The following is a 24,128-nucleotide window of genomic DNA, read 5'->3' on the forward strand; positions in this document are numbered from 1 at the left end:
ATCTCTAAAAAATAATTCTCCAGGTATCCTGATAGAAGTAGACAACAGTAAAAGGTCTTCCAAACTGGGAAATGGATATACCCTCCAGTATCTTTCTTTCCCCAAATGGTTCTATCCCCTTTGAGCTCTGCAGAGTCTTTTCCTTCATAAGCACAGTACATGTTGGGATCTAACACTAAAATAAGTCTTATGAAAATGAAACTTACTTTTCCTAAGTGAAAGAAAAAAAATAAGTCACTGTAATAGTATCCAAGTAAACATCTTGTTCTGGCTCAAAGTTCAAAAGGAAAGAAAGAAATTTACAAATACATGTATCTTACATTTCTTTCATATAAGACAAATCAAGGAATCATAGTTAATAACTTGGTGCCTCATATACTTATGTACTTATTGTTGTATGGCACATGAAGATGACTATTGCCTTTATTTCAGTTTAAAATTCCCTGGTGGTAGACGATGTGATTGAAGATTTAATACTAGGAAGATTTTTTTTAAGGCCACTACTCCTCTATTTCCTGTGATTTTTTAAAATTTTTTTTAACGTTTATTTATTTTTGAGACAGAGAGAGACAGAGCATGAATGGGGGAGGGTCAGAGAGAGACGGAGACACAGAATCTGAAACAGGCTCCAGGCTCTGAGCCGTCAGCACAGAGCCCGACGCGGGGCTCGAACTCACCGACCGCGAGATCATGACCTGAGCCGAAGTCGGATGCTTAACCAACTGAACCACCCAGGCGCCCCTCCTGTGATATTTTTACTCTAAAGTGAAAGAAGATGCTAGAAGTTACATAAATGTCTTGATCCCTTTTCCTGCTTTAAGCACAAACGTTTAAATCAAGAAATTATACTGAAGTGTCTACATATAAAACTATGTTTTTGCTATCAGATTTTTAGAAAAATGGAGGGAGAGAAAGAAAAATGGAGGGAGAGAATTTAAATTCAACTTTACAAGTGACTTTAAAATTTGGGTCAAGTTGAAAAACCTAAATTTATGGGCTTCTGGGAAGAAGGATTCTCAGGGAATCTAGCCCGGGCACACCTTCATTGAGTTCATGGAGGTTGCATCCACAAACCACAGCCCAAACATTGCCAACCAAGTGAAGTAGAAGAAAAAAAAGAGAAGAGGAAAAAAATTAGTAGCTGGTATTGTTTACTCCTTTTCCTAAAATTTAATATATCAATACAAAGCAAGTTCAAGGAGTAGCTTTTCTTAGAGCTGTGAGGCCAATTCAAAATATAATTTTGTAATGGGTCTCTATTGGAAGCAAAAGATGTAGCTGCCACACAGGAAAAGAATGAAAGGGATTACTTTTTGAGTGATTTATTACATTAACTGCTTCAAGTTTAAAGATATACAAAAGATTATTTTGTTATTGAGGGTCAAATGAGAGATTATTGCAAATGATTTGTAAAGAACACTCTACGTATATATAAAGTCATATTCTTAATTATTGTAAAATGTTGATCTAGGACCTTGGAGAATTCATCAAGCTACAATTTTTCATCAGATTTGATTGTTGGGAAACTTATTTGTGGTGAAATTTGCTTTCTTTTCATTCCTAATATGGATTTCATACTTTTTATGGAAGCAATTCTTAAAATATCAAGGAGTTTTTATATTATCCAAGTTAACTTTGAATATTCTACTTATTGCGGCTGAGGTTCATTTCAAAACGTAATCAATGAAATATTTATGTGTCTGTCTTTATAGACACAGTTTTGTTCAAAGGAAAACAAAACTTCAGAAACATTTAAAGTAGTCTTCAATGAGTCTTGATGAGTTTAATTACCAGAAAATGTTCTACTCTTATAATCTTAAAACAGATAAGAGATGAATGAAGATTTTTGTTGTTAAGTATGCCTATATATTCTTGACTAGGTACTTCATAAGTTTATACAATTAATATCTAACAACTATCAACAAACAAATATGTTTAAGTTTTTGAACCAGAAATTATGAGGGATATGAGAAAAATAAACATCTCTCTGTGATATTACATTTTAGTAGTTTATATCAGATATATGTCATCAATCATCATCAACCATAAAACTTACAGGGCATGGTAAGTGACATAAATGAGTTATAAAACATAAAGATTCATCATACCTATATTAGGGACATTACAACAGGCTTTACAAAAGATAAAACTCTTGATTAGTGTCTTTAAAAAAAAAACTTTTTTCACATTTATTTATTTTTGAGAGACAGAAAGAGACAGAGCGCCAGCAGGGAAGGGGCACAGAGAGAAGGAGACACAGAATCTAAAGCAGGATCCAGGCTCTGGGCAAGCTGTCAGCACAGAGCCCGATGTGGGGCTCGAACCCACAAACCGTGAGATCATGATCTGAGCTGAAGTTAGACACTTAACCAACTGAGCCACCCAGGTGCCCCTTGATTAGTGTCTTTAATTGTGGTAGGATTTTGGATAATAGAAATGGATGATGCCAGTTCAAGAGAAGTCAGAACCCAAGATAAGATGCTTGCCCTCCAGAGGCCATATTGTTAAAAATATGGATTTAAATATGACAAGTGCTAAGAGAAGAGAATAGGGTTAATAATAAGGAATATTGTTATTTGCTAAGATAGCAGATTATAAAGGTGCAAAATTAAAGTAACTTAATAGGATCACTGAATTGGGAATAATAAAATCAAAAGCCAAGATTAAATTGATATGAAAAAACAGGACCAAATATGCTTATAAGGAATTTAGTCCAAGACAAAGTTTATAAGACAAAAGCTGAAAATGAAAAAAAAAAAGTGTTATTTTAGTGTTAGACCAAAAGACTGTTGCTGTCATTAATATGGGAAAGAGAATGAAATGTGGTAGGGAACATTCTGGTCATAAAAAGAACAATGTAGGAAAGCAAAGAAATAGAAAGATTTGGGGTATAGACGTGTTGAAGGAGAGAACCAAAAAAAAAAAAAACTGTATATTTTTTAGCTCATAACTCAAGCCTGACTTTGGATGCAAGGCTAAAATATCTGTGCTTTATGAAAAATAAAAGTACTATGCTAAGGCTTTTAAGAAGTGAGTATTCCTGATCAGAGTTTCCTTTAAGTATAGCAATGTGAAATATCTGAAAAACGAAGTTCAATAAAGAGACCATATACTGAGTCCTTAAGAGTGAAAACCATGTCCTACATAAAGTTGGAGTGGTAAAGGAAAGCAGAAGATAATAGAATAGCTCTTGGGAAAGTAAACACAACTTTCTGGAATGAGAAAATGTACGGCGTTAATGAAGAGAGAGGAGCTACTCTCTTCATGGTGCCCAGTCTATGTAACAGGAGAAATCTCAGTCCTAAATAAGAAAAAAAATAACAATGTAAAACCAACATGCCGCCAAACAACCAGCCAAATAAACAAATAGACAAACAAAAAATAAATCATGATAAAAACAAATTGAGATATAGCAGACAGGGAAAGTTGATGATTTTACTTTGGGATATGCTGAATTCAAGTGCTAGAAGAACATCAAGAAATACATTTTTATTCAGCAATAAGGAAATGAGAAATTAGAAATCAGGGCTGAGGGCAGAACTGGATTTATTTTAGAGAGATATTGGAGCCAAGCTCAAGCAGGAAAACCAAAGGATAGATTACTGAATATTGTGGAATATTTTCACTTACAGGATGAAGAAAGAAAGAGAATGAAGTCCAAGAGGTCTGAGAGAAGTCAAAAGAGAATAATGTCATATAAACAAGAAAGAATCTCCTCAAAAATTCACTGACTTAAATGTTTACGTTTATAACCCATCAATACCTTGATCCCTCAGTTTCCTCATCCCCTCATATTTGATCATTATTTTATTAGCCTAACCTCAGTCATGGTCACACACTAAACTTAGTCATCTTTGTTACTTCACTACTATGAGGCTGAAAAATCTCAAGTATTCAAATCATAACCTCCCATCTTCTCAGCTCACTGAGTATCACATCAAATCTTCCAATCCTAGCTAATGAATTCACTATTTACCTTTAATCCTCAATTCCTCTCTACCACCTACTTCTCTCTTTAACCAGTCTTCAATGCTATCAAGATTTCTGTTTTCTTTTTTCCCATCCATTTTGCTTATTTGGTGAATTCCCAGGCATGATGAAACAAATGTTTCTGTTTCTCTTTGTCTTTATCAGAACATCAAAACAAGGTGAAGAAAAAATGAGGAGAGGGTAAATGGTTTATTTTTTTAAATACCATTCTTGAAGTCATCATGCAAGAATAAGCATGAAAAGCAATGAGAAAAACAATTTTATATTATTAAAAAAACCAAATTTAAAGTCAAAGTAAATATTATCTCTGTATCTTTGAGTATTTGATGCATTTACAAAGTTTGTTTGCTTTTCTGATCTGTGAAAATATGGCTCATGTATCATTATGAATATTATTTAGAATATGTGATTAGATCTATACATTTTTTGCTTTCTAAAACTTTTTAATATAATATTTAAAATATGTATTTTTACAAAATTTATATTTTGATACAGCTAATATCATAAATTAAGTTGGCTCTGCCCTCATATTTCAAATAGTTAGCGCTGAAATAGTACAGTAAGTGAAGAAAAAAAGGAGAGGCTTGAAGAAATTAAAAAGATGAAATTAAAAAAATTTTTTTTTCAACGTTTATTTATTTTTGGGACAGAGAGAGACAGAGCATGAACGGGCGAGGGGCAGAGAGAGAGGGAGACACAGAATCGGAAACAGGCTCCAGGCTCTGAGCCATCAGCCCAGAGCCCGACGCGGGGCTCGAACTCCCGGACCGCGAGATCGTGACCTGGCTGAAGTCAGACGCTTAACCGACTGCGCCACCCAGGCGCCCCAAAAAGATGAAATTTTAAACAATTTCTTTTTTAAATATATAATTTTCCATTGTATTTCTAGGCTATTGCAGTTATTTGTACTGACTTATTTAATAAGTATGCCTCTGTGTGTTTTGTATGAGAGAGAAAAATTGTTAAATAGTTTCTTAGACTTTTTTTTCCTCACTGGCCTCCATGCTCTTTTGTGTTTAGTGGTTTGTGGACATGCTCTTCAATCAGATGCTTTATCATCATAATTTTTATAGGTTAGTCTTTGGTCAGCATAGATATGATATTTCCCTAACCTGCACAATTCTTTTTAAGAAAAGCAATGAATTGTATTGTTGTTTGTTTTTTTTTCTTTCTATTTGCAGTTTGAGCATCTCAGTGATTCCTGTTTAAAAAGTTCAACAATGAAACCCCTAACTCAAATATCACCAAAAGTACTTCTGTCTGACGGGGTTAAAGGTGTTTAATGCAGTAATAAATGAAGTCAGTTTGAAGTGGAAAATTCAAGCCTACTTCTTCCATTAAATTGCAGGTTGACACTCTGATTCTGAATCTATCTACTCACTCATGTAAATTCCTGAAATAAACTATTACACGACTACAGTGTCAAGCTGAAGTCTCATTACATGAAAGATTAGATTTAGATAGGACAATAACATCAGTTAAATTCATCATTTATGTTGGAAACCTCAGTAGCAAATAAGAAAAGGACTTATATCCTGATTAATCTGAGCATATGCTACTTGATTCTGTTTTTTATTTTTTTAAAGGCTCTTCTTGCCTCCAAATTTAAAAGCTTGTAGTTGGAACAGAAAACCTATATGCAAGAGGGAAGTGCTCTTTAGAAGACTTGAAAATAATGGCCCTTTTGAGAGTGTCTATGAAATCCTGGACCACTTTTTACTGAAAAGATAGTGTTCATTGATGATTATTTTAACACTTTTGAGAAACAATGCAGTCACACTGCAAACTGTATAATTCCAGCCAATTTAAGGCACAACAAATAAAAGATTATCTCTAGAAAAGATAAGATTGCTATGATCCTGAAGGAGTGACAGATTTTAGCACTGAAGGAAAAATATTCAAGATTGTGACAAATGCTCAAGATAATCTCTCAAGGGCTTTGTGCTAAAGCAAAACAATTACCCATGCCTTATCTATACTTAACATTTCTTTTCTTTGGTAAATACAAAATATTAATTCCTGGTTAAAAGATCAAGAAATCTTGAGCAAACATCCATTCCCTGATCTAAGCAATAATAAATTCCTCTGTGTATGTACAATAAACTTAAAATCGCCATGATATATATAAAAACAATCACGCTTAAGAAAATATTTTTCAACTTATTTGAAACTTAGCCACTTCTGAAATCTTCCTTTGGCTAAGCTAGATTTTGGAACATTTTCACCTTTTTTTTTTTAAATCAAGAATTTAAGGATCTAAGTTTTTCAGAATCTAACACTTTATCAACATACATTAAAAGGACAATTTGTTGCCATATACAATGTATCTATAAGCATCTTAATCAGATGCCTAAAGCCCATTCAGTTCCAGAGTACATTACATTACAATGATGGGATCCTATTTTCCATATAAGAGTTTCTTTACAATCCATTACTTGTACTACTGTAAAAATAATGCTAATTAACCTTATAAGATGTAATACTTATGTTAAACAGTGTGTTACTATTATAGAACTGCTTCTGCTCCGTGACTTGTTTCTTTTCTAATATTAAATCCAATGGTCTTAGAAAGATAAAAGTAAAATGCACATCATTTATCTGGTAGCTGGGGAATTAAATGTTCCATATAAAGCAATGCTGAAGAAAACTGAAATTCAGACTTAAATTTTTGAAAGTATATTTTAATCATTTGAATGAAATCCTTCTCAAAAGATCAAACTTATCTGCATTATTTAACATCACATTCTAGTGGCTTTTTTTTTTTTTTTTGAGCTATGATCTCTTCAGTCTGAACATACATTTTTGTATACTGATTGTTTTAGAGGAACTGAAGTGATTTAGACTTCAGCTTCATGTCAGTTGGTGTTAATACAATTATTTTCAAGCCTTCTGAGGTGTGATCCACTGAAAAATATATTTTATAACCTTACATAATGCACAAACACATACAGGAAATAAAAGCTTGCTCTTTTTAATGCAATGTGACATTTTCTTTATTTTTCTTTTTCTTCTTTATTTCTCTCTATTTACCTTTGCAATTTTATTATTTTCTATTTTATGTTTGGCTTTCAAAAACAATTTGTTAACTGATCTTATGACTCATTCTTATGACACAACCAGAAATTTGAAAAACACTGACCCACAGTGAGAGTTCCTATGGCCTGTCTCCTTGTCCTAGAGCTGCACAGCTATTATATTTTTAATCTTGCTTTTATATAGTCACCTCACAATGTTCATCCCTATACTTTGATCTTGAGTGCTAGTGATGAAGTTGAAGATGGTGATAGCACACCATTTCAGAGACATCTGCTTGTCACAAGTCACAGTGGTTGCTGTTCTCTTCTCCTACTTTTATTTTGGTTCTCTTTTCTTTCTTCTTTCCTTGAAACATCCCAAATATTTCTGGTACTCTGAATTTCCAAGAGTTGAGCAGTAAAGCCATTATTAATTACTGGCAGATTCTTCCTATTCTAATTAGAGACTTTTGTAAATATTCATATTTTCTACAATTTGGGGCATTGTTTGCCATTTATATTTTTTTCAAACTGTGAAGGTTAGGGGCTTATGTTTAATTGAGATTATATGTGAAAAATTGAATCAATATACTTCACATTGTAAAAACCTGTATAATGCAAGAAAATGTCGTTAGATTGTTTGAGTATGTGGCTTTCAGAAGAAGAATGTTCTTAGTTTTACTGTTGCAGATGGCATGATACTAAACTTTAAGACTGCAAAAAAACTATTAGAACTAATGAATGAATTCAGTAAAGTTGCAGGATACAAAATTAATATATATAAATCTGTAGCATTTATACACACTAATCTGGAACTAGCAGAAATATGAATTAAGAAACCAATCCCATTTATAATTGTATCAAAGAAAAAAAACTAAGTAGAAGTTTAACCAAAGAGGTAAGAGACATATACTCTGAAAACTTTAAGATACTGATAAAAGAAATTGAAGATGATACAAATAAATGGAAAGATATTCCATGCTCATGGATTGAAAGAATACCGTAAAATGTCCATATTACCCCAAACAATCTATAGATTCAATGCACTCATAATCGACATACCAATAGCATTTTTCATGAAACTAGAACAAATAATCCTAAAATTTGTATGGAACCACAAAAGACCCCAAATATCCAAAAGCAATCTCGAGAAAGAACAACAAAACTGGAGGTATCACATTACCAGATTTTGCATTATACTTCAAAAATATAGTAAATGATACAGTATGGTACTGGCATAAAAACAGACACATAGATAAATGGAACAGAATAAGGTGCCCAGAAATATACCACACTTTCATGGTCAATTAATCTATAACAAAGGAAGCAAGAATATATAATGAAGAAAAGAGTGTCTCTTTAATAAGTACTATTGGGAAAACTGGACAGCTGCATGTAAAAAAACTGAATTCTTTCTTCCACCATATACAAAAATAAAGTCAAAATAGATTAAGTACCTAAATGAAAGACCTGAAACCATAAAACATGCACACACACACACACACACACACATACATACACACACACATACATACACACACACATATATATATATTTTTTTTTAATTTTTTTTTTCAACGTTTATTTATTTTTGGGACAGAGAGAGACAGAGCATGAACGGGGGAGGGGCAGAGAGAGAGGGAGACACAGAATCGGAAACAGGCTCCAGGCTCTGAGCCATCAGCCCAGAGCCTGACGCGGGGCTCAAACTCCCGGACCGCGAGATCGTGACCTGGCTGAAGTCGGACGCTTAACCGACTGCGCCACCCAGGCGCCCCACACACATATATTTTATCTGTCTCCTCAGGCAAGGGAAACACAAAAATAAACTATTGGGTCTACATAAAACTAAAAAGCTTCTGTACAGCAAAGGAAACCATTAAAACAAAAAGACAACCTACTGAATGGGAGAAATTATTTGCAAGTGTTATATCCAATAATGGATTAATATCCAAAATATATAATGAACTCATATGATTCAACACGGAAAAGAAACAGATTAAAAACAGGCAGTGGAACTTAATAAGCATTTCTCCAAAGACCAGATGGCCAATAGGCATGAAAAAGTGTTCAATATCACTAGTTGTTTTGGAAATCCAAATCGGAGCCACCGTGAGATATCACGTTACACATGTTAAAATGGCTGTCATCAAAAAGACAGGAAATAACGAGTGTTGGTGACAATGTAGTGAAAAAGGAACACTTGTACACTGTTGGTGGGCATGTAAAAAGGTACAGGCAATATGGAAAATAGTATGGAGTTTCCTCAGAAAATTAAAAATAGAAATGCTATATAATTCAGCAATTCTACTTTTGGGTATTTATCTGAAGAAAACAAAAATACTAATTCAAAAAGATATATGTTACCCTATATTAATTTTAGCATTATTTGCAATAGCCAAGACACAAAAGCAGCCTAAGAATCTATCAATGGATGAATAGATGAAAAAGACATACATATACACACAGTGGAATATTACTCAACCATAAAATGCTGAAAATCTTGCCATTTGCAACAACTTGGATAGACTCAGAGGGCATTATGCTAAGTGAAATAAGGCAGACAGAAAAAGACAAATAATGTATGATTTCACTTATATGTGAAATCTAAAATCCAAAGCAAACGAAACAGAAAGACTCATGAATACAGAAAACAAATTGGTGTTTGTCAGAGGGGAAGGGTGTGGAGGGATGGCAAAATGGGTGAAGGGGATTAAGGGATACAAATTTCCAGTTATAAAATAAAACAGTCATGGGATATAAAGTACAGTATAGGAATATAGTCAATAATATTATAACTTTGTGTGGTGACAGATAGTAACTACACTCTTTGTGGTGAGCATTTATATCATAATGTATATAAATGTCTAATCACTATACTGTACACCTAAAAATAACATAATGTTATATGTCAACTATGCTTCAGTTAGATAGATAGATAGATAGATAGATAAATAAATAAATAAATTAATAAAGGAAAAGAGTTCTACCAGACAAATGGCATATGTGAACGAGCACTTATCTTTGTGGAAGATAGATTTTATGAAACCAACACATTATGAAAACCCACGAAATAATTAGCATATAGAAATTCTATTTGATTATGAATATTCAACATTAATTTAGAATCTAACTGATGTGGTTTTAGCACTTTTAGGGTTTTATCCTCATTATATACTAAGAACACCTCTTGTTTTGAATTTGTTTTATAAAAAGTACATATAGACTCCTTCTTAGTGTCCTTTAGACAATGGCTTTATCTTTTCAAAGGAGAAAGGTATTTATTATTCTACACTTCCCTCAAAAGAACAAGGCTGATATTTTACTGTGTTCTCAGATTTGTTGTCTCAAAAATGCCCTTGTTACTGATTTGGCCCATCCTCTCTAAAGTAAATATATACAGAATCAGGTGAATGGCACAAACAGTAAAGAAAGAGTTCTAAGAAGAATGAATTCACCACAACTGAGAAGTGCTGTTAAAGGTTTTTGTTTCTTAAATTGGAATATTTTGAATGCTTTGGATACTTAGCTGAAAAAAAAGATTTTTCTATTTCACTTTTAAGAATTAATTTTAGCTTCCACATTTTGTTTCCTTCACATATTATGCAAACATAATAGTCAAAATATTTAACACAACCACAGAATAATCTATTTCTCCGTAAGTTAACTTGTGATCACCAGAGGTGTTTTAAGCTCTAACATTATGACATCTATCTATCTATCTATCTATGCATACCTACACACAATGGCATACTACTCGGTGATGAAAAAGAAAGAAATCTTGCTAGTTGCAACAATGTGGATGGAACTAGAGGGTATTATGCTATGCGAAATAAATCAGTTGGAGAAAGGCAGATATTACATGATATCACTCATAAGTAGACTTTGAGAAACTCAGGAGATGAACATAGGGGAAGAGAAGGAAAAAAAAAGTAAAAACAGAGAGGGAGGCAAACCATGAGAGACTCTTAAATACACAGAATAAACTGAGGGTTGCTGGAAGGGGGTGCATTGGGGGGATGGGTTAAACGGGTGATGGGCATTAAGAAGGGCACTTTTCAGGATGTGCACTGGGTGTCATATGTAAGAGATGAATCACTGGGTTCTACTCCTGAAGCCAAGACTACACTGTATGTTAACTAACTTGAATTTAAATAAAAATCAGTCAATCAATAAAATTTCTTAAAAAATTGCAAGTATAAAAAAACAAATCTTAATGAATAGCACTTGCTGAGCAAAGGTTAATGTTTACTTTAATTAAGGATGAGATATAAAAAAAGGATGAGGTATAGTATTAGAATTTTAGGTTTTTCTAATATTAGGAGTGATTTTTGTTTCTGCAATTTTCCTACAATTACCATTTTGATAACTTGTTTTTGTATAAACACACAGGCAATGTTTATATATCTTTAGATAAAGAGTGAAATACTAGGATGTAATCTCATAATTAATACATAAAAACCTACATATTTTTAAACCCATGAGCCTAAAAGTCCACATCTTGAAAATCTCATCAACGTATATGACAGCATCATTCCACAATGGTGTCGTAAACATACTGAGACATTTTTGTGTTAGTTTCCCAATGAACATTTACATAATCCCTCAAAATAATTGGCTTTTTGTTGCAAGAAAACTGCTTACCTAGAAATGTTCAAGAAGTACATTTCCTCTATGGATCTATAATCGTGGTTCTGCATGCTCTTATGGGACTTTTGCAAGACATAGGAACATTTAATTGAAAATGATTGAGTGCCCAACACACTACAGATGCCCAGCCTAAATAACAGCAGTGAAGAGTACTGAGAGTCAGCTTCTTGTTTCGAAAACAAAACCAAATATATTCGGTCTCATTTCCGAGATAACCACTTGTGTGTTTCCAGAGAGTCAATGTGTGATTAAATTTTGAAGCCATGAGATGGAAGAAAAAGACCATATGGGCCTCAGAAAAGAAATTCATATGGGAAGGACAGCACATGAATATATAGGCTTTTTAATTATGAAAACTTAGAGCTAATTTCCCAATTTTTATACCTTTTGAAACATGGTAGAAGAAACTGGCTATATGGCCTTTAATTAATTAAGTCAAAGTTGAATCTAGATATTGGAACACAAACACAAGCAAAACAAAACAAACAAACAAACAAAAACCCAAAAACAAAAACACAAAACAAAACAAAACAAAATCTAAATGTCCCGCAACCTTTATTATGCCAACAACTGACATTGTGAGAGTATCTAAATGGTAAGGAGGCCCTCATGATATTTATTCCACCAATGATTTTGGTGATATTGTAAGCAAAGCACTTAAGAAAACAGACTTGTAAGAGTGTTTTCTTTTAACTTCCAGCTCATTCTATTCAACCTTTAGGACTTCACACTGCATTTGCATTGGTATCGCCTTGTGGTTGTAACCTGCAGTCCAAATCTTCTTAAAGATATATAAAATTAAGAATATAATCTGCTTTTAAAGTCAAATATGTCATAAGAAAACAAATATACTGAATCATAAAATCTAGCCAGAAGTTATTTAGATATATTTAGAAGCTCTTTAGAAATACTTAGATATGCCAATAGGTTTGAGTTTACATAAGTGCTAATTGTGTTATAAATTACATTTTGTTTTACATATTTGATTGAAATATAGGCTTTCCCAATAGTTGGTGAGAGCTCTCATTCTTGCCAACTTGACCAGGTTATTGTGAAAAATCAATAAAATAGGAGAACTGAAAACACTGGGTAAACAAGAAAACATAACCATTAGTGTTGTTAATTTTTTTAATGTTTATTTATTTTTGAGAGAGAGAGTGCAAGCAGGGCTCCATGCTGACAGCAGAGAGTGCAATGTAGTGTTCGAACTCACAAACCCTGAGATCATGACCTGAGCTGAAGTCCGACGTTCAAATAACTGAGTCACACAGGTGTTCCAGTTGTTGTCAAAAATTTTTAAAGCATGTTTGTAATCTCAGTTCTACCTTTTTTCAGCTGTGTGAAAAGGTCATATAACCCCACAAGACTTATTTTCCTTATTTCCTTATTTCTACAAACTAGAAATGATTATGAATTTGTAAGTGTTTTACAAGATAGTTGCATGGTTTTTTTTTTTTTAATTTTTTTTTTTTTAACATTTATTTATTTTTGAGACAGAGAGAGACAGAGCATGAACGGGGGAGGGGCAGAGAGAGAGGGAGACACAGAATCGGAAGCAGGCTCCAGGCTCTGAGCCATCAGCCCAGAGCCCCATGCGGGGCTCGAACTCACGGACCGCAAGATCGTGACCTGAGCCGAAGTCGGACGCTCAACCGACTGAGCCATCCAGGCGCCCCGAAAGTTGCATGGTTTAAATAACACAATAAACAAAACAATTTGGGAAGCCATATCAAAATAAGGTTTTATACATCACAGACCCTGGATTCTCAAACACTCATGAGTCATGCCTTTCAATCAGTTTCAGTTGTGTAAGATTTTCAGATCTCCTGTTTTGGCTTTCGGTCAAAACTTGCTAACTGGTTATAACTTCTCTTTCATCCCAGCAGAAGTGCTCTGGACTGTAGCCTTTTTCACGTGTGTGGGACCAGAACTCATTCTCTATCCCTTCCAGTCCATTCGAATTACTCTAAAACTTTTTCTACCTTTAGCACTATGAAGGTACTGCACCTGTGGCTCAGTATTTTCCAGTTTCACATTTCAAGATATATTATATTTTGCCCCTGACAGGGGTTCATGCCTCTGCCTCTCTTCTATCACCTCATTATTACCATTTAACCTCAGCTAACATAGCCATGTTGCTCAATCAGTTCAATCAGCCATGACTCTGGTATAGATACCTTTGCTGTTCAAACAGGCTATTGAAAGTCACAGACCATTGTCCTAGAGCGTGTTCATTCTGCATGGAACCTTGAATTTCGGAGCCATGGAAGAAATTTGAGATGATAACTCAGTTTCTAGGATTGCCATAGCAGTCCAATATTAGCATATGTATTAAATATATAATTAAGACTCCTAAGTTTAAAATTTGGTAAGATATAGAATCTGTAATTCTTTGAAAAAAAATCATAATTTATCATCTTCATGATTATTATTTATTATAAATTTACTTAGAAGCAGAAATTTCATATACATTGTTAGTAATCTTTAAAACAATTTGTTCACTAGATTCAATTCTATTAATTTTTAGAGAATAAGAGTGAACCCTGATGTAAACTATGGATTTTGTTTTAAAAATGATGGGTCCATGTAGGTTCATGGTTTGTGGGATGTTGATAGTAGGGGATGTTGAACATGTGTGGAGATGGGGGTATATGGGGACTCTGTACTTTCTACTCAATTTCACTGTGAACCTACAACTGCTCTGAAAAGTAAAGTTTATTAATTAAAAATAAAATACTTCATGTCGCTAAATGACTTTTTCAAATCCACTCAGGCCACAGATATCCACAGATTTGTAATTCAAACCTAGTTTTGTGTTTCTCTTTCTAATGTACCCCACAGCTTTTAATGCCCCAGAGCATGACCACTTAGGCATCATATATCTGAACAGAAATACAGACCTGGATGATTAATGAGATAGCTTTCTATAACATAGATGGCAGTAGAGAAATAACTATCATGTAATTAACATCTATTTTGCATTAGGTCAAATGGTATGACATTGCTATTACTGTAGATCAATATTCTTTTTTCAAAATTTATGTTTTTGTCGAGTTTTGGCCTACAACATTTCACTCTGATGATGACTGGCTTTCTTTAACTCCTGGTTTACTTTGTCATTTCTTCTGGCTGTGATTAGATTGTATGACAAGTAATAAATAAACTATGATTTGTAAAAATGTCATTTTAGGCTGAGAAAACTGGCTTGATATAATAAAACTGTTTTGCCTTAATTTACATCTCATTTTCATCTCTATTATGCTAATAGGAAAATGCATCAAATGCATCAATATGTTCTTATCAGATTTCTTCTTAAATTCTTGATCATTTTAAAAATCATTTTGTCCCATTTTAGAGGGACACATAATTGTCCCTAACAGGGGATGTTTTGTGCTAGGCTATTATGTATATTAGATTTATGCCAAAACATAAGAAAAATTGTGGTTATCAGAAGGTAAAATAGTAAGCAAAACATAAACATCATGCTGGATACACAGAAAAGTTTATCCATACCTATAATTATTTTCTTTTATAGATTAAATGCCAAATATACATTTATGTGACTGAAAATGTCCCACTGCTTTTGTGAAGCAAATTTACATAGTGTTAAACATTTGATTAAAATAAATGATGATTCTTTAGCTAAAGCTTGTTGGGGGGGGCAACCCCATACCTTTTAAGGTCATGACTTTAATGTAATGTAACAGCTTTTTTCTTACTCTGCTTCTGTAAATGGAGAATGCTGCTGCCTGAAAGCTGTCTGGGAATTCAGCCAAAGAAAGAAGAAGGTTGCAAAAACTCTGGGGACTTGAAAGAAAAGTGGTTGGCATTAGCTCTGTCCTCACTTTAAACTAAAATTAAAACAATAGACAGACATGTACAGTAATCTCTCTTTTAAGGAAAGAATACAATGCCTCTATAGTAATGTCAACTGGAACAATTTGGTCCTGGCCCAAGTTATGCAGCTGTTCCACAGGAAAACAGCAAAAGGCTTCCATCCAAAACAGGCAAATAAGGCATGATTGTTCATAAACAGTCACTGGGGCCCTCACATTTAGAACAAGGAAAACAACATTAGCATACAGGAGGGCAGGTTAGGAACATGAGTTTCAGTACTCATTGAACCATGCCATCATTTCATGATTTATACAAAAGATAGTAGTGTTATTTTGTCTACTATCCATATGCCTAATAACTGTGAATAACTCATTCTTCAGGAAATTATACATCAAATATTTTTTTAATGTTTATTTACTTATTTTGAGAGAGAGACAGTGAGTGAGCAGGGGAGACAGAGAGAGAGGGAATCCCAAGCAGGCTCTGCACTGGCAGTGCAGAGCCCAACACAGGGCTCGAACTCACGAATTATGAGATCATGACCTCAGCTGAAATCAAGAATCAGATGCTTAACCGACTGAGCCACCCAGGTGCCCCTCGGTCAAGTATTTTTTTTTAAGAAACAATAAAGATTTGATCATGGATTAAAGGTACAAGATGAAAAAGAATCATATATCCATTATCCATTTCTATTTTTCACCTGCTTATTCAAGGTGCATCAGGCATAAATGGTAAAGATAGTGGAAATTAAGTGTTTGTGAAGCCAACAGGAAGAAAAGCCGCGGGGTTGCTTTTTCGTGGTTTCAAAATAACAACATGGGGAATCAGGTATAAGACCTGCAAAGTAATAGAGCAGAACTTGGACAGTGAATACCAGAGTAAGACAGGAAATTCAAGCCTGCCCACTGGGGGTATGTGATATCACACAAGTCATTTTCACTCCCATTCTTTGGGATTTTTTAAAATTCTATCTCAAAATATGGACAATCTCTCTTACTATTGTTTTTATTTTAAAACCCTGTTTGACAAAAATTTCTTTTCTCATTCCGTTCTACTTTTCATGATTCATTTTCTGAAATGGGTGGCCTTTCCATTTATTTTACTTCCCCACCGCCTACTAATTTCCTGATTAATCCATTTCAATTTGCCTTCTGTTCTACTTGCTCTAGTGAGACTGTTTTCTTTATGATCAGTAAGATTTCCTTCTGGGAAAATCCAATGATTTCTTTTCAGTCTTACCTTGGTTTTTGTCCTATATGCCTCATCTGGCACTGTTGGGGATAGAATAAAACTAAAGAGAGGCTAGGAATTACTCTGTCTTTAAAGAAGTTAATGCCTTCATTTACTAGAAATGATAGTTACTTCGAAAATGCAGAAGAGTGGATTTTAAGATGATTCGGAAGAACAGAAGAGAAGCAGTGGTCTAAAGACCAGAAGGAATCAAAGAAGATGGCTGTTTCTCTAATATCAATGGCCTGGCAATCTACTAGGAAAGAAAATGATAAAAAGGAAATTGCAAATGAGTGTACAGCACAAGAGAATCAGTCAATACATATTAATTTGTAGGCTATAGCATACAGAATATAACATTGGGAACTATAAGGATGAAGATAAAATATAAAGACCATTTTAACTCTTATGGAGTGACCAGAAGATATTATACTAATCACGGATATTTGTGTGTGGTTATAACCTCCTGCTAGAAACAGTCAGTTTGTTAGGCTTTTGTCAACTTTCCAGAAAGGGCATGCATGTAGAAAAGGGCCTGCTAAAAGAGGATGGCAAAAGGAAAATATTTCGTAAGACTAGCCAGTTTTTCACCTTCAGGCATCTAGGGGTTCATCTTCAGGGCTAAACATTATTGTAGGGACCATCCTAGTTCTTCAAAAGTTACTTTGGCTAGCATAAGTGACAATTTAAACTTGGCAATTGAAATAGAAAACAGCTGAACGAATGGAAGTCTGGGGCACTGATTGAACTGAATTTAAATCCTGAGTCATCCATTTTAAACTTGGATGAATAAAGGAAATTTGGTTACCATTGTTGAGATTTAGTTTTTGTTTCTGTAAAGTAAGGAGTGCTTTCTTATTTCCTTTATCTTTTTCCAAAGCACTATGATATTAATCGGGATTTTTCTGACAAAGGTAGCATTTCTATTTCCCAAACTTCTGGAAGCTTTGTATTACCAAGTAAAATAAATAAATGAAAGGCCATTATACTTTTTGTTCATCTGCAGTGCAGAGGAGTAATACCCACCCACGCTTATTTCTAGGTAACTAGAACAGAGACCCACAATAGGACACAACCATAAATTATTCAACCATATCTGAACTGGTGAAAAACAACTACCTAAAGACCCAATTATGTAGACCTCCCAAATGAATTATTCACATAAATTAAATGCTCTTTCTACTGGTGGAAGTAGATGTGGAACCAAAGAGTAGATCATTGACAGGTAATTAGATACTATTTGAACAGGGATATATCATTTCTCATCGTCATCTCATTTAATTGCCTAAGTTGTACACATATTCCAAATGTACGCATAGGTACTTTGGGGCAGATCAGTGAAGAAAAGGTAAAAGCAAAACTCCTTTGCTATGCCCTCACCCTGATTTCCTTTGTGTCCTCATGTATATGCTGACCTCTGAGATTATAAGGAGGAAGAAAAGCAAAAACAAAACAGAACAAAACAAAACAAAACAAAATAACAACAGAAGCAGAAGCAAACAGAGAGAGACTGTTGTGGGAAATAATAAGTGAAGGCAACAGGGGGGAAATGGAAGGAAAAGTTAGGAAAGAAACTCTATTGTTAGATACACAGAATCAGGACTAAAGAAATTAGGAATTATGCATGTCTGAAGCTGACTAGAGTCTATTCCATTTCCTTCTCTAGTTGAAAGTACTGAATTTGTAGCCAGAAGTTCTTGTTAATGCTATAATACCGACATGCACGGCTACACTCAGCATACTGTGGTAGAAAAATGTTTTCTATAAGCAATTTAAGCTTATCAGAAGGTGAGAACTATATAAGTGAATTGCACAGTGTATATATAGTAAGCTACTATGAGAAAGTTTTTTCCTTTCAAGGTCTAAAATGCCTTAAGTGTTTTTTAAAAGATAGAAGAAAAATAATGGATTTACTGAATGTTCTTTAAATCAGTATTATTTTTATCGTTAGAAAAAAAATACTGGAGGAGAGAACAGTTTTAAAATATCAAAACTTTGATAAAAAAAAGTGTGAATTCACTTAGTGTGTTAAAAATTATAATACCACATAATTGAGGATTTGATATTTCAGGCTCTGTCTTAAAATTCTTTTAGAAAAATTTCTCATGGAATAATAAGAAGTATACACTTAAATAACAAATATTATCAGGCATAATTTTTTTAAGAATTTAACTTGATTTGCACAGAAGCAACCCCCCATCGTTATATACTGAAAACAATTAAATTTCTCCTATTAAAATTTAAGCAGAAATACAAATTAATTGGAAGCTTTTAAAATAATCAAATAAATGACTTTCAGCTCAATCTAGACTGCCACTATATTAGAATGATCAAATGGCTGTCAAATAGTCTTTGAGTAATACATATTTGGATAATTCACACTTAAATTTTTTATAAAAATAGATTTTCTGTATTTATAAACATGTTTAGTGTTTATAAACATGAATGCCAAAAAGTAAAAATTTAAAGTTGAAGTGATATTAGAACTTATGTATTCTAATAACGAAATCACCTTACAATTGGAAATGTTGAAGCATATCACATTCACAAATTATGTCTCATGGGGGCTATATTAGAAATGTAGATGTTATTTCCCTTATTACAAAAATGATTTCCCTTTTAATTTTAAAACTTGGGGATATTTTGAGGATGTTTCAATATTTTCAAAGATTTTCATGGGAGAAGTTCAGCAATGTGTAACTTCTATCAATCTCATACTATAAACAGTGACTGATTAAGCCCACTTTCCTTTCAGGTTGAAATATCTTACTAGAAATAAAAAGAAAAAAAAATCACAGCTGGAAACCTTCCCAGAAACTTCACTAGATGACAAAGTAAAAGACCAATCTTCCACAGATACTTAATGAAGACATGGTTCAGGGGATTTCTGTTCTAGAGATGACTTTGCCCACCAAGAAAAGGCAAAAACAGTGGATTTCTGCCGTTAAAGCCTGAAATCAAAGCAGTATAGGAGAAAAAGTGAAAAACTTTATTGCTCATTAAATCACTTACAGTGGTTTTCCTTTGGATTCACAAGTCAAAATTAATGGCTGTCCTTCTTGTGGAAAAGGAGTGGATGGTATAATCTTAACTGATGGTGTATCTAGAAAAAAATGAAAAGGAATATTAAGAAATGACACTAAATACACATAAAACTATACATTTAATAGTTGCACATCATGGTGTAGGTTCAGGCTTTATCTTACTATTGTGTATATTTACAAGGAATTTCTCAGAGTTAGCAAAACAGAGTATACAATTTTAAGAAGCTACCATCCAGTCTGTGAAAAGCTAACAAAGATATCTGAATATCTTATGAGCACCGCTGTTGTGTTATTTCTGAAATCTGAATATAAAAGTGAAATTGCAAAAAGTGGTTCAGATGAATATCAAGCATTCCATACAATTGTTTCTTTGACTATTTATAGATGGCTATGAATACTATTATTATGGACCGAATGCATTTATGTACATTTGAATAACAGCACTTTTCTGTGGCAGGAATACCAGGAATCACAATAAAGAACCCACAAAGAACTCAGGATCATAAGCATACTGTCTCATAAGCATTATGCAGAATCTTTTTGAAATACAGTAATGCAGCATTTGGCACATGTTGCTTGCTCTAAAGTACAGTTAGCAAATAATTTAAAATCGTTATTTTGAATATTACTAGAAGTTAACATTTTGTTACATATGCTACAGCATAATTATTATAAAATATTTTATTTCCATTTAACAATAAAATCATCCTTGGTGAAAGAAGATTCAAAAATACTTTAAGACATAATTTTCATGCCACGTGATATTATTTCATCAACACAGAGACACATATTTCATAGCAGAACTGGAAAATAAGCTTAAAATCAGAGATGATGTAAACATACTCATTGCTTATTACATCTGCTTATTCTTACATCTGTTTTGCTTATTGCTAGTCCTAGCATTGTGTGGCCAACACAACATGGAATCCCAATCAACATGGGATTGCCTCCTGCTCTTATCTCTGCATCCTCATCAAAAAACAAAGTAGGCTCTGAATGCTCCACATAGTCACAATTATATTCCCTTCCCTTACCTGTGATGGAAGAACTGAACCACCCTGGGGTTATATTCGCTCTCTGACTTTGAAACTGATTAAATAAGTATCTATCAACTGTAATTTTTAGGTTTGTTCTCTTCCTTCAGGAAAATGTTACCCAGCCTTGTCATATATCAAATGGTAAACTATGATCCTGTGGAAGACCTTATATCATACTTATAAATTATTTATATGTTTTAAATACATTCTTTTTCAGTCCTTTCAACAAGATAATATACTCATGATAATCAACAATAATATCCTGGTTGCACATAAGCATTGCATATATATTAGGGTAGATAATTTCAATGTGAAATAATCCAGAAAAAAAAAAAAACAATTTGAAGAACTGTGACACATATTCATCATACCTTTAGCCGGTAGGGGAGAAAAATTTAATAAAGGATTAAATTACACTTTGGTAATTTTTTGATTATCACCATCACATTTATGGAATCAGTTATTGACTATAATGACTGTGTAATATTTCCTCAAAGCAGAACATTTTAAAAAGGGAAGGCAAAATGTTAACAATTATACAGGGTAACAAATGTGAGCCAGAATGATTCTGGAAAATGAGGTCTATTGTCTTTTGAAATTTGACATGTATAAAAAGCAAAATGTAATTTCATCCTGACAAATAAAAACAAGCTTCATTCCAGAGAAAGAAGTAGGAGAAGAAATTTCAGAAAAATGTGATTCTAGGAAAGAGAATCGCATTAACTTGGGTGTCTGTGATGCTTAATTTTATGTGTCAACTTGCCTGCACCAAGGGGTACGCAGATACTTGCCCAAACATTACTCTGGGCATTTCAGTGAGAGTACTTTGGTAAGAGATCAACATTTAAATAAGCAGACTGAGTAAAGCTGATTGCACTCACTAATGAGGGTGGGCCTTGTCAGATGAGTTGAATGCCTGGATAAAACAAAAAAATGATCCTCCCCAAATAAGAGAGAATTCTTTCTGTCTGAGGGCCTTCAAACTAGAAGATTGACTTTTTTCCTGTTTTGGACTCAAAGTGAAACATTTGCTCTTCTTGGGTCTTGAACCAATTGGTCTTCAGACTCAACAACACCAGCTCTCCTAATTTATCAGCATTTTGGACCCAGACTCAAACTAAATCATCAGCTCTTCTGGGTCTCAAGCTTGGCAATTCAGCCTGCAGGTGTTGGGATTTGCAGCCTCCCTAACTGTGTGAGCCAATCCCTTATAATAAATCTCTTTCTCTATGTATACATTTTATTAGTTTTGTTTCTCTGGAGAACCCTGACAAATACTGAAACCTAACAAACAGACCCTGAGACATGACTTTTATGGACGTGGTATTAGGAAGGACAAGAAAGTGAGACAGGAAGAGAAGGAAGTAAATAGTGTGCTCTTGAGCAGATTACACAGTGGGCAACTGGGATTCAATTCTGCTATGGATCTCTGAGGGACAATGTAGGGAATGCCTCAGAGTTACCGTGTTCAATGAGCAAGGGAGAGCAGTATTTAGGGAATATTTACTGATTTTCATTAGTGTTTGGTTGAGGATTACTCTGGAGAAAGTGAAGACTATCATTTCCCTGGCACTCCTGGTCTGCTCAGTGCCCAGAAACGGTGTATGCAAAAGGGATATGGGCAGGTCGCCACAGGCAATCTGTGTCAGCAAGGTAAAATGCATAGCAGGGTAACTGTTAGACTAGAGGAAAACAGAATATGGTCTGATTTCTCTTAGCTCTGCCGGTTTTGTATAAGTAGTTTATTAGAGGTGAGACTTTGTATAGCAAATTATTCCCTGAAGCAAGATTCAGGATTCCTTTCATATCCAAAATACAGAATTTTAAGCATAAGAAAATGCTGAAGCACATAATATGTTTTGCATGCATTTCTGTGGAACTTTCAAAAGGTAAGACCACCAAATAACCTCTGAAGTAACCAAAATCGAGGGATATAACACAATGCTCTTCTATTTTACTTCAGAGTTACCTTACTGAAAATGTTGATTAGTCTCTATGCCTAAGAATGATCTTTGCTAGGTTTAAGAATACCCCCCTCTCTATAGCCTGTCACTCCATGTTTCTGATTCGACTCTTAAATCTCTGGCTATTGCCCCTCAAATTCTGTTGAGTTGTCTTTTGGAATTTAGCTTCTAAATACTGAGATCACCAAGATCATGATTTGTTCTCAGGTAATTCTGGTTGGGTCCTTTCAGCCACAGCCATCACTTCGGTTTCTATCTACTCACCAATCATTCTCAGGTTTACATCCTAGAGCAGCTCTCTACCACAAACCACACGTACATATTTGCAGCACCTATCGGACGTGTCCACTTGAATGTCTAAAAACATGGTGCCTTTACTATGTCCTAACTGAGCTCAAGGTCTTCAACCCTTACCTCCCTGTTCTTCATCCGGCAACCTCTAGCTCTATAGATACTACCAGCCTCCACCCAGCTACTTACACCAGACACCTCCTGTTACCTTGTATTTCTATCATCAATCAGTTCATCAGGTCTGGTTGATTGACCTCCTGAATAGTTTTCACATCGATTCAGTTCTTTTTTATAGCTGCACGACTACTACTTTCATCTAGTTTACCAAAATAGTGAATGGTCTCTCTCGTGTTAATTGTTGTCCCCCTAAATCTAACTCTTAGAACTTAATAAAGTTGTCTTCTCAAAACATAAATCTGATACCATCAGTTTTCTGCATGGTTAATCTTTGCTCTTAAGATTAAAAGCACAATTATTAAGATAGCCTTTCAGTTTCATGTGATCTGTACACTTCTTGACTCCCTTGCCTTCCAACACACTTTTTCATTCTTTGAATTCCAGATAATTACACTTCCTTTCAGGTCCTTTAATAAATGTGTTTCATCCTGCTTTTATACAAAGTGTTTGGAATACTCCATTCTGGGGAGCTTATTTAACTCTTTTAAATCTCAACTCAGATATCATTTGCTAAGGGCATTCATTCATTATCCTCAAGTGTGATAGAAAAGATACCTCTTCTACATGTTCTCTTTTTCACGTTTATGTAATTTTAAAACAGCCACTGCTATTTCCTCAGTATCTCACACAATACTTGAAAATCTGTGCTTGATAAATAAATTCTTAAATGAATGAATACACTAAAGATTTTGTTATGCTTTCTTATTGGTTTGGTATATTAATTTTAAAATATTAAAAAGTGCTTAATTCAAATTTTGTTGTGGTCTGTTGTATGTAAAATTAATCTTACATATTCATGTTATAAACCTTAGATAGACTTATACTCTTAGCTCATGTTTAATTTAATTAAATTTCTGTTGCTGACTCTCTTCCTTGTATAAATCTTCTGTTAGA

The 24,128-nt window shown here is 33.9% G+C and overlaps 1 protein-coding gene across 1 annotated transcript in view; it reads right to left on the minus strand.

Annotated features, from left to right (window-relative positions):
* CADM2 (cell adhesion molecule 2) overlaps positions 1–24,128 on the minus strand; it is a 1,081,856-nt gene that overhangs the window by 109,608 nt on the left and 948,120 nt on the right. The window contains exon 6 of the mRNA XM_030329992.1: positions 19,734–19,824. Coding sequence (XP_030185852.1) covers positions 19,734–19,824 — 91 coding nt within the window. The remainder of the gene's footprint in view (positions 1–19,733; positions 19,825–24,128) is intronic.

The sequence above is a fragment of the Lynx canadensis genome, chromosome C2, assembly GCF_007474595.2.
Source record: "Lynx canadensis isolate LIC74 chromosome C2, mLynCan4.pri.v2, whole genome shotgun sequence".
Classification (NCBI taxonomy): Eukaryota; Metazoa; Chordata; class Mammalia; order Carnivora; family Felidae; genus Lynx; species Lynx canadensis.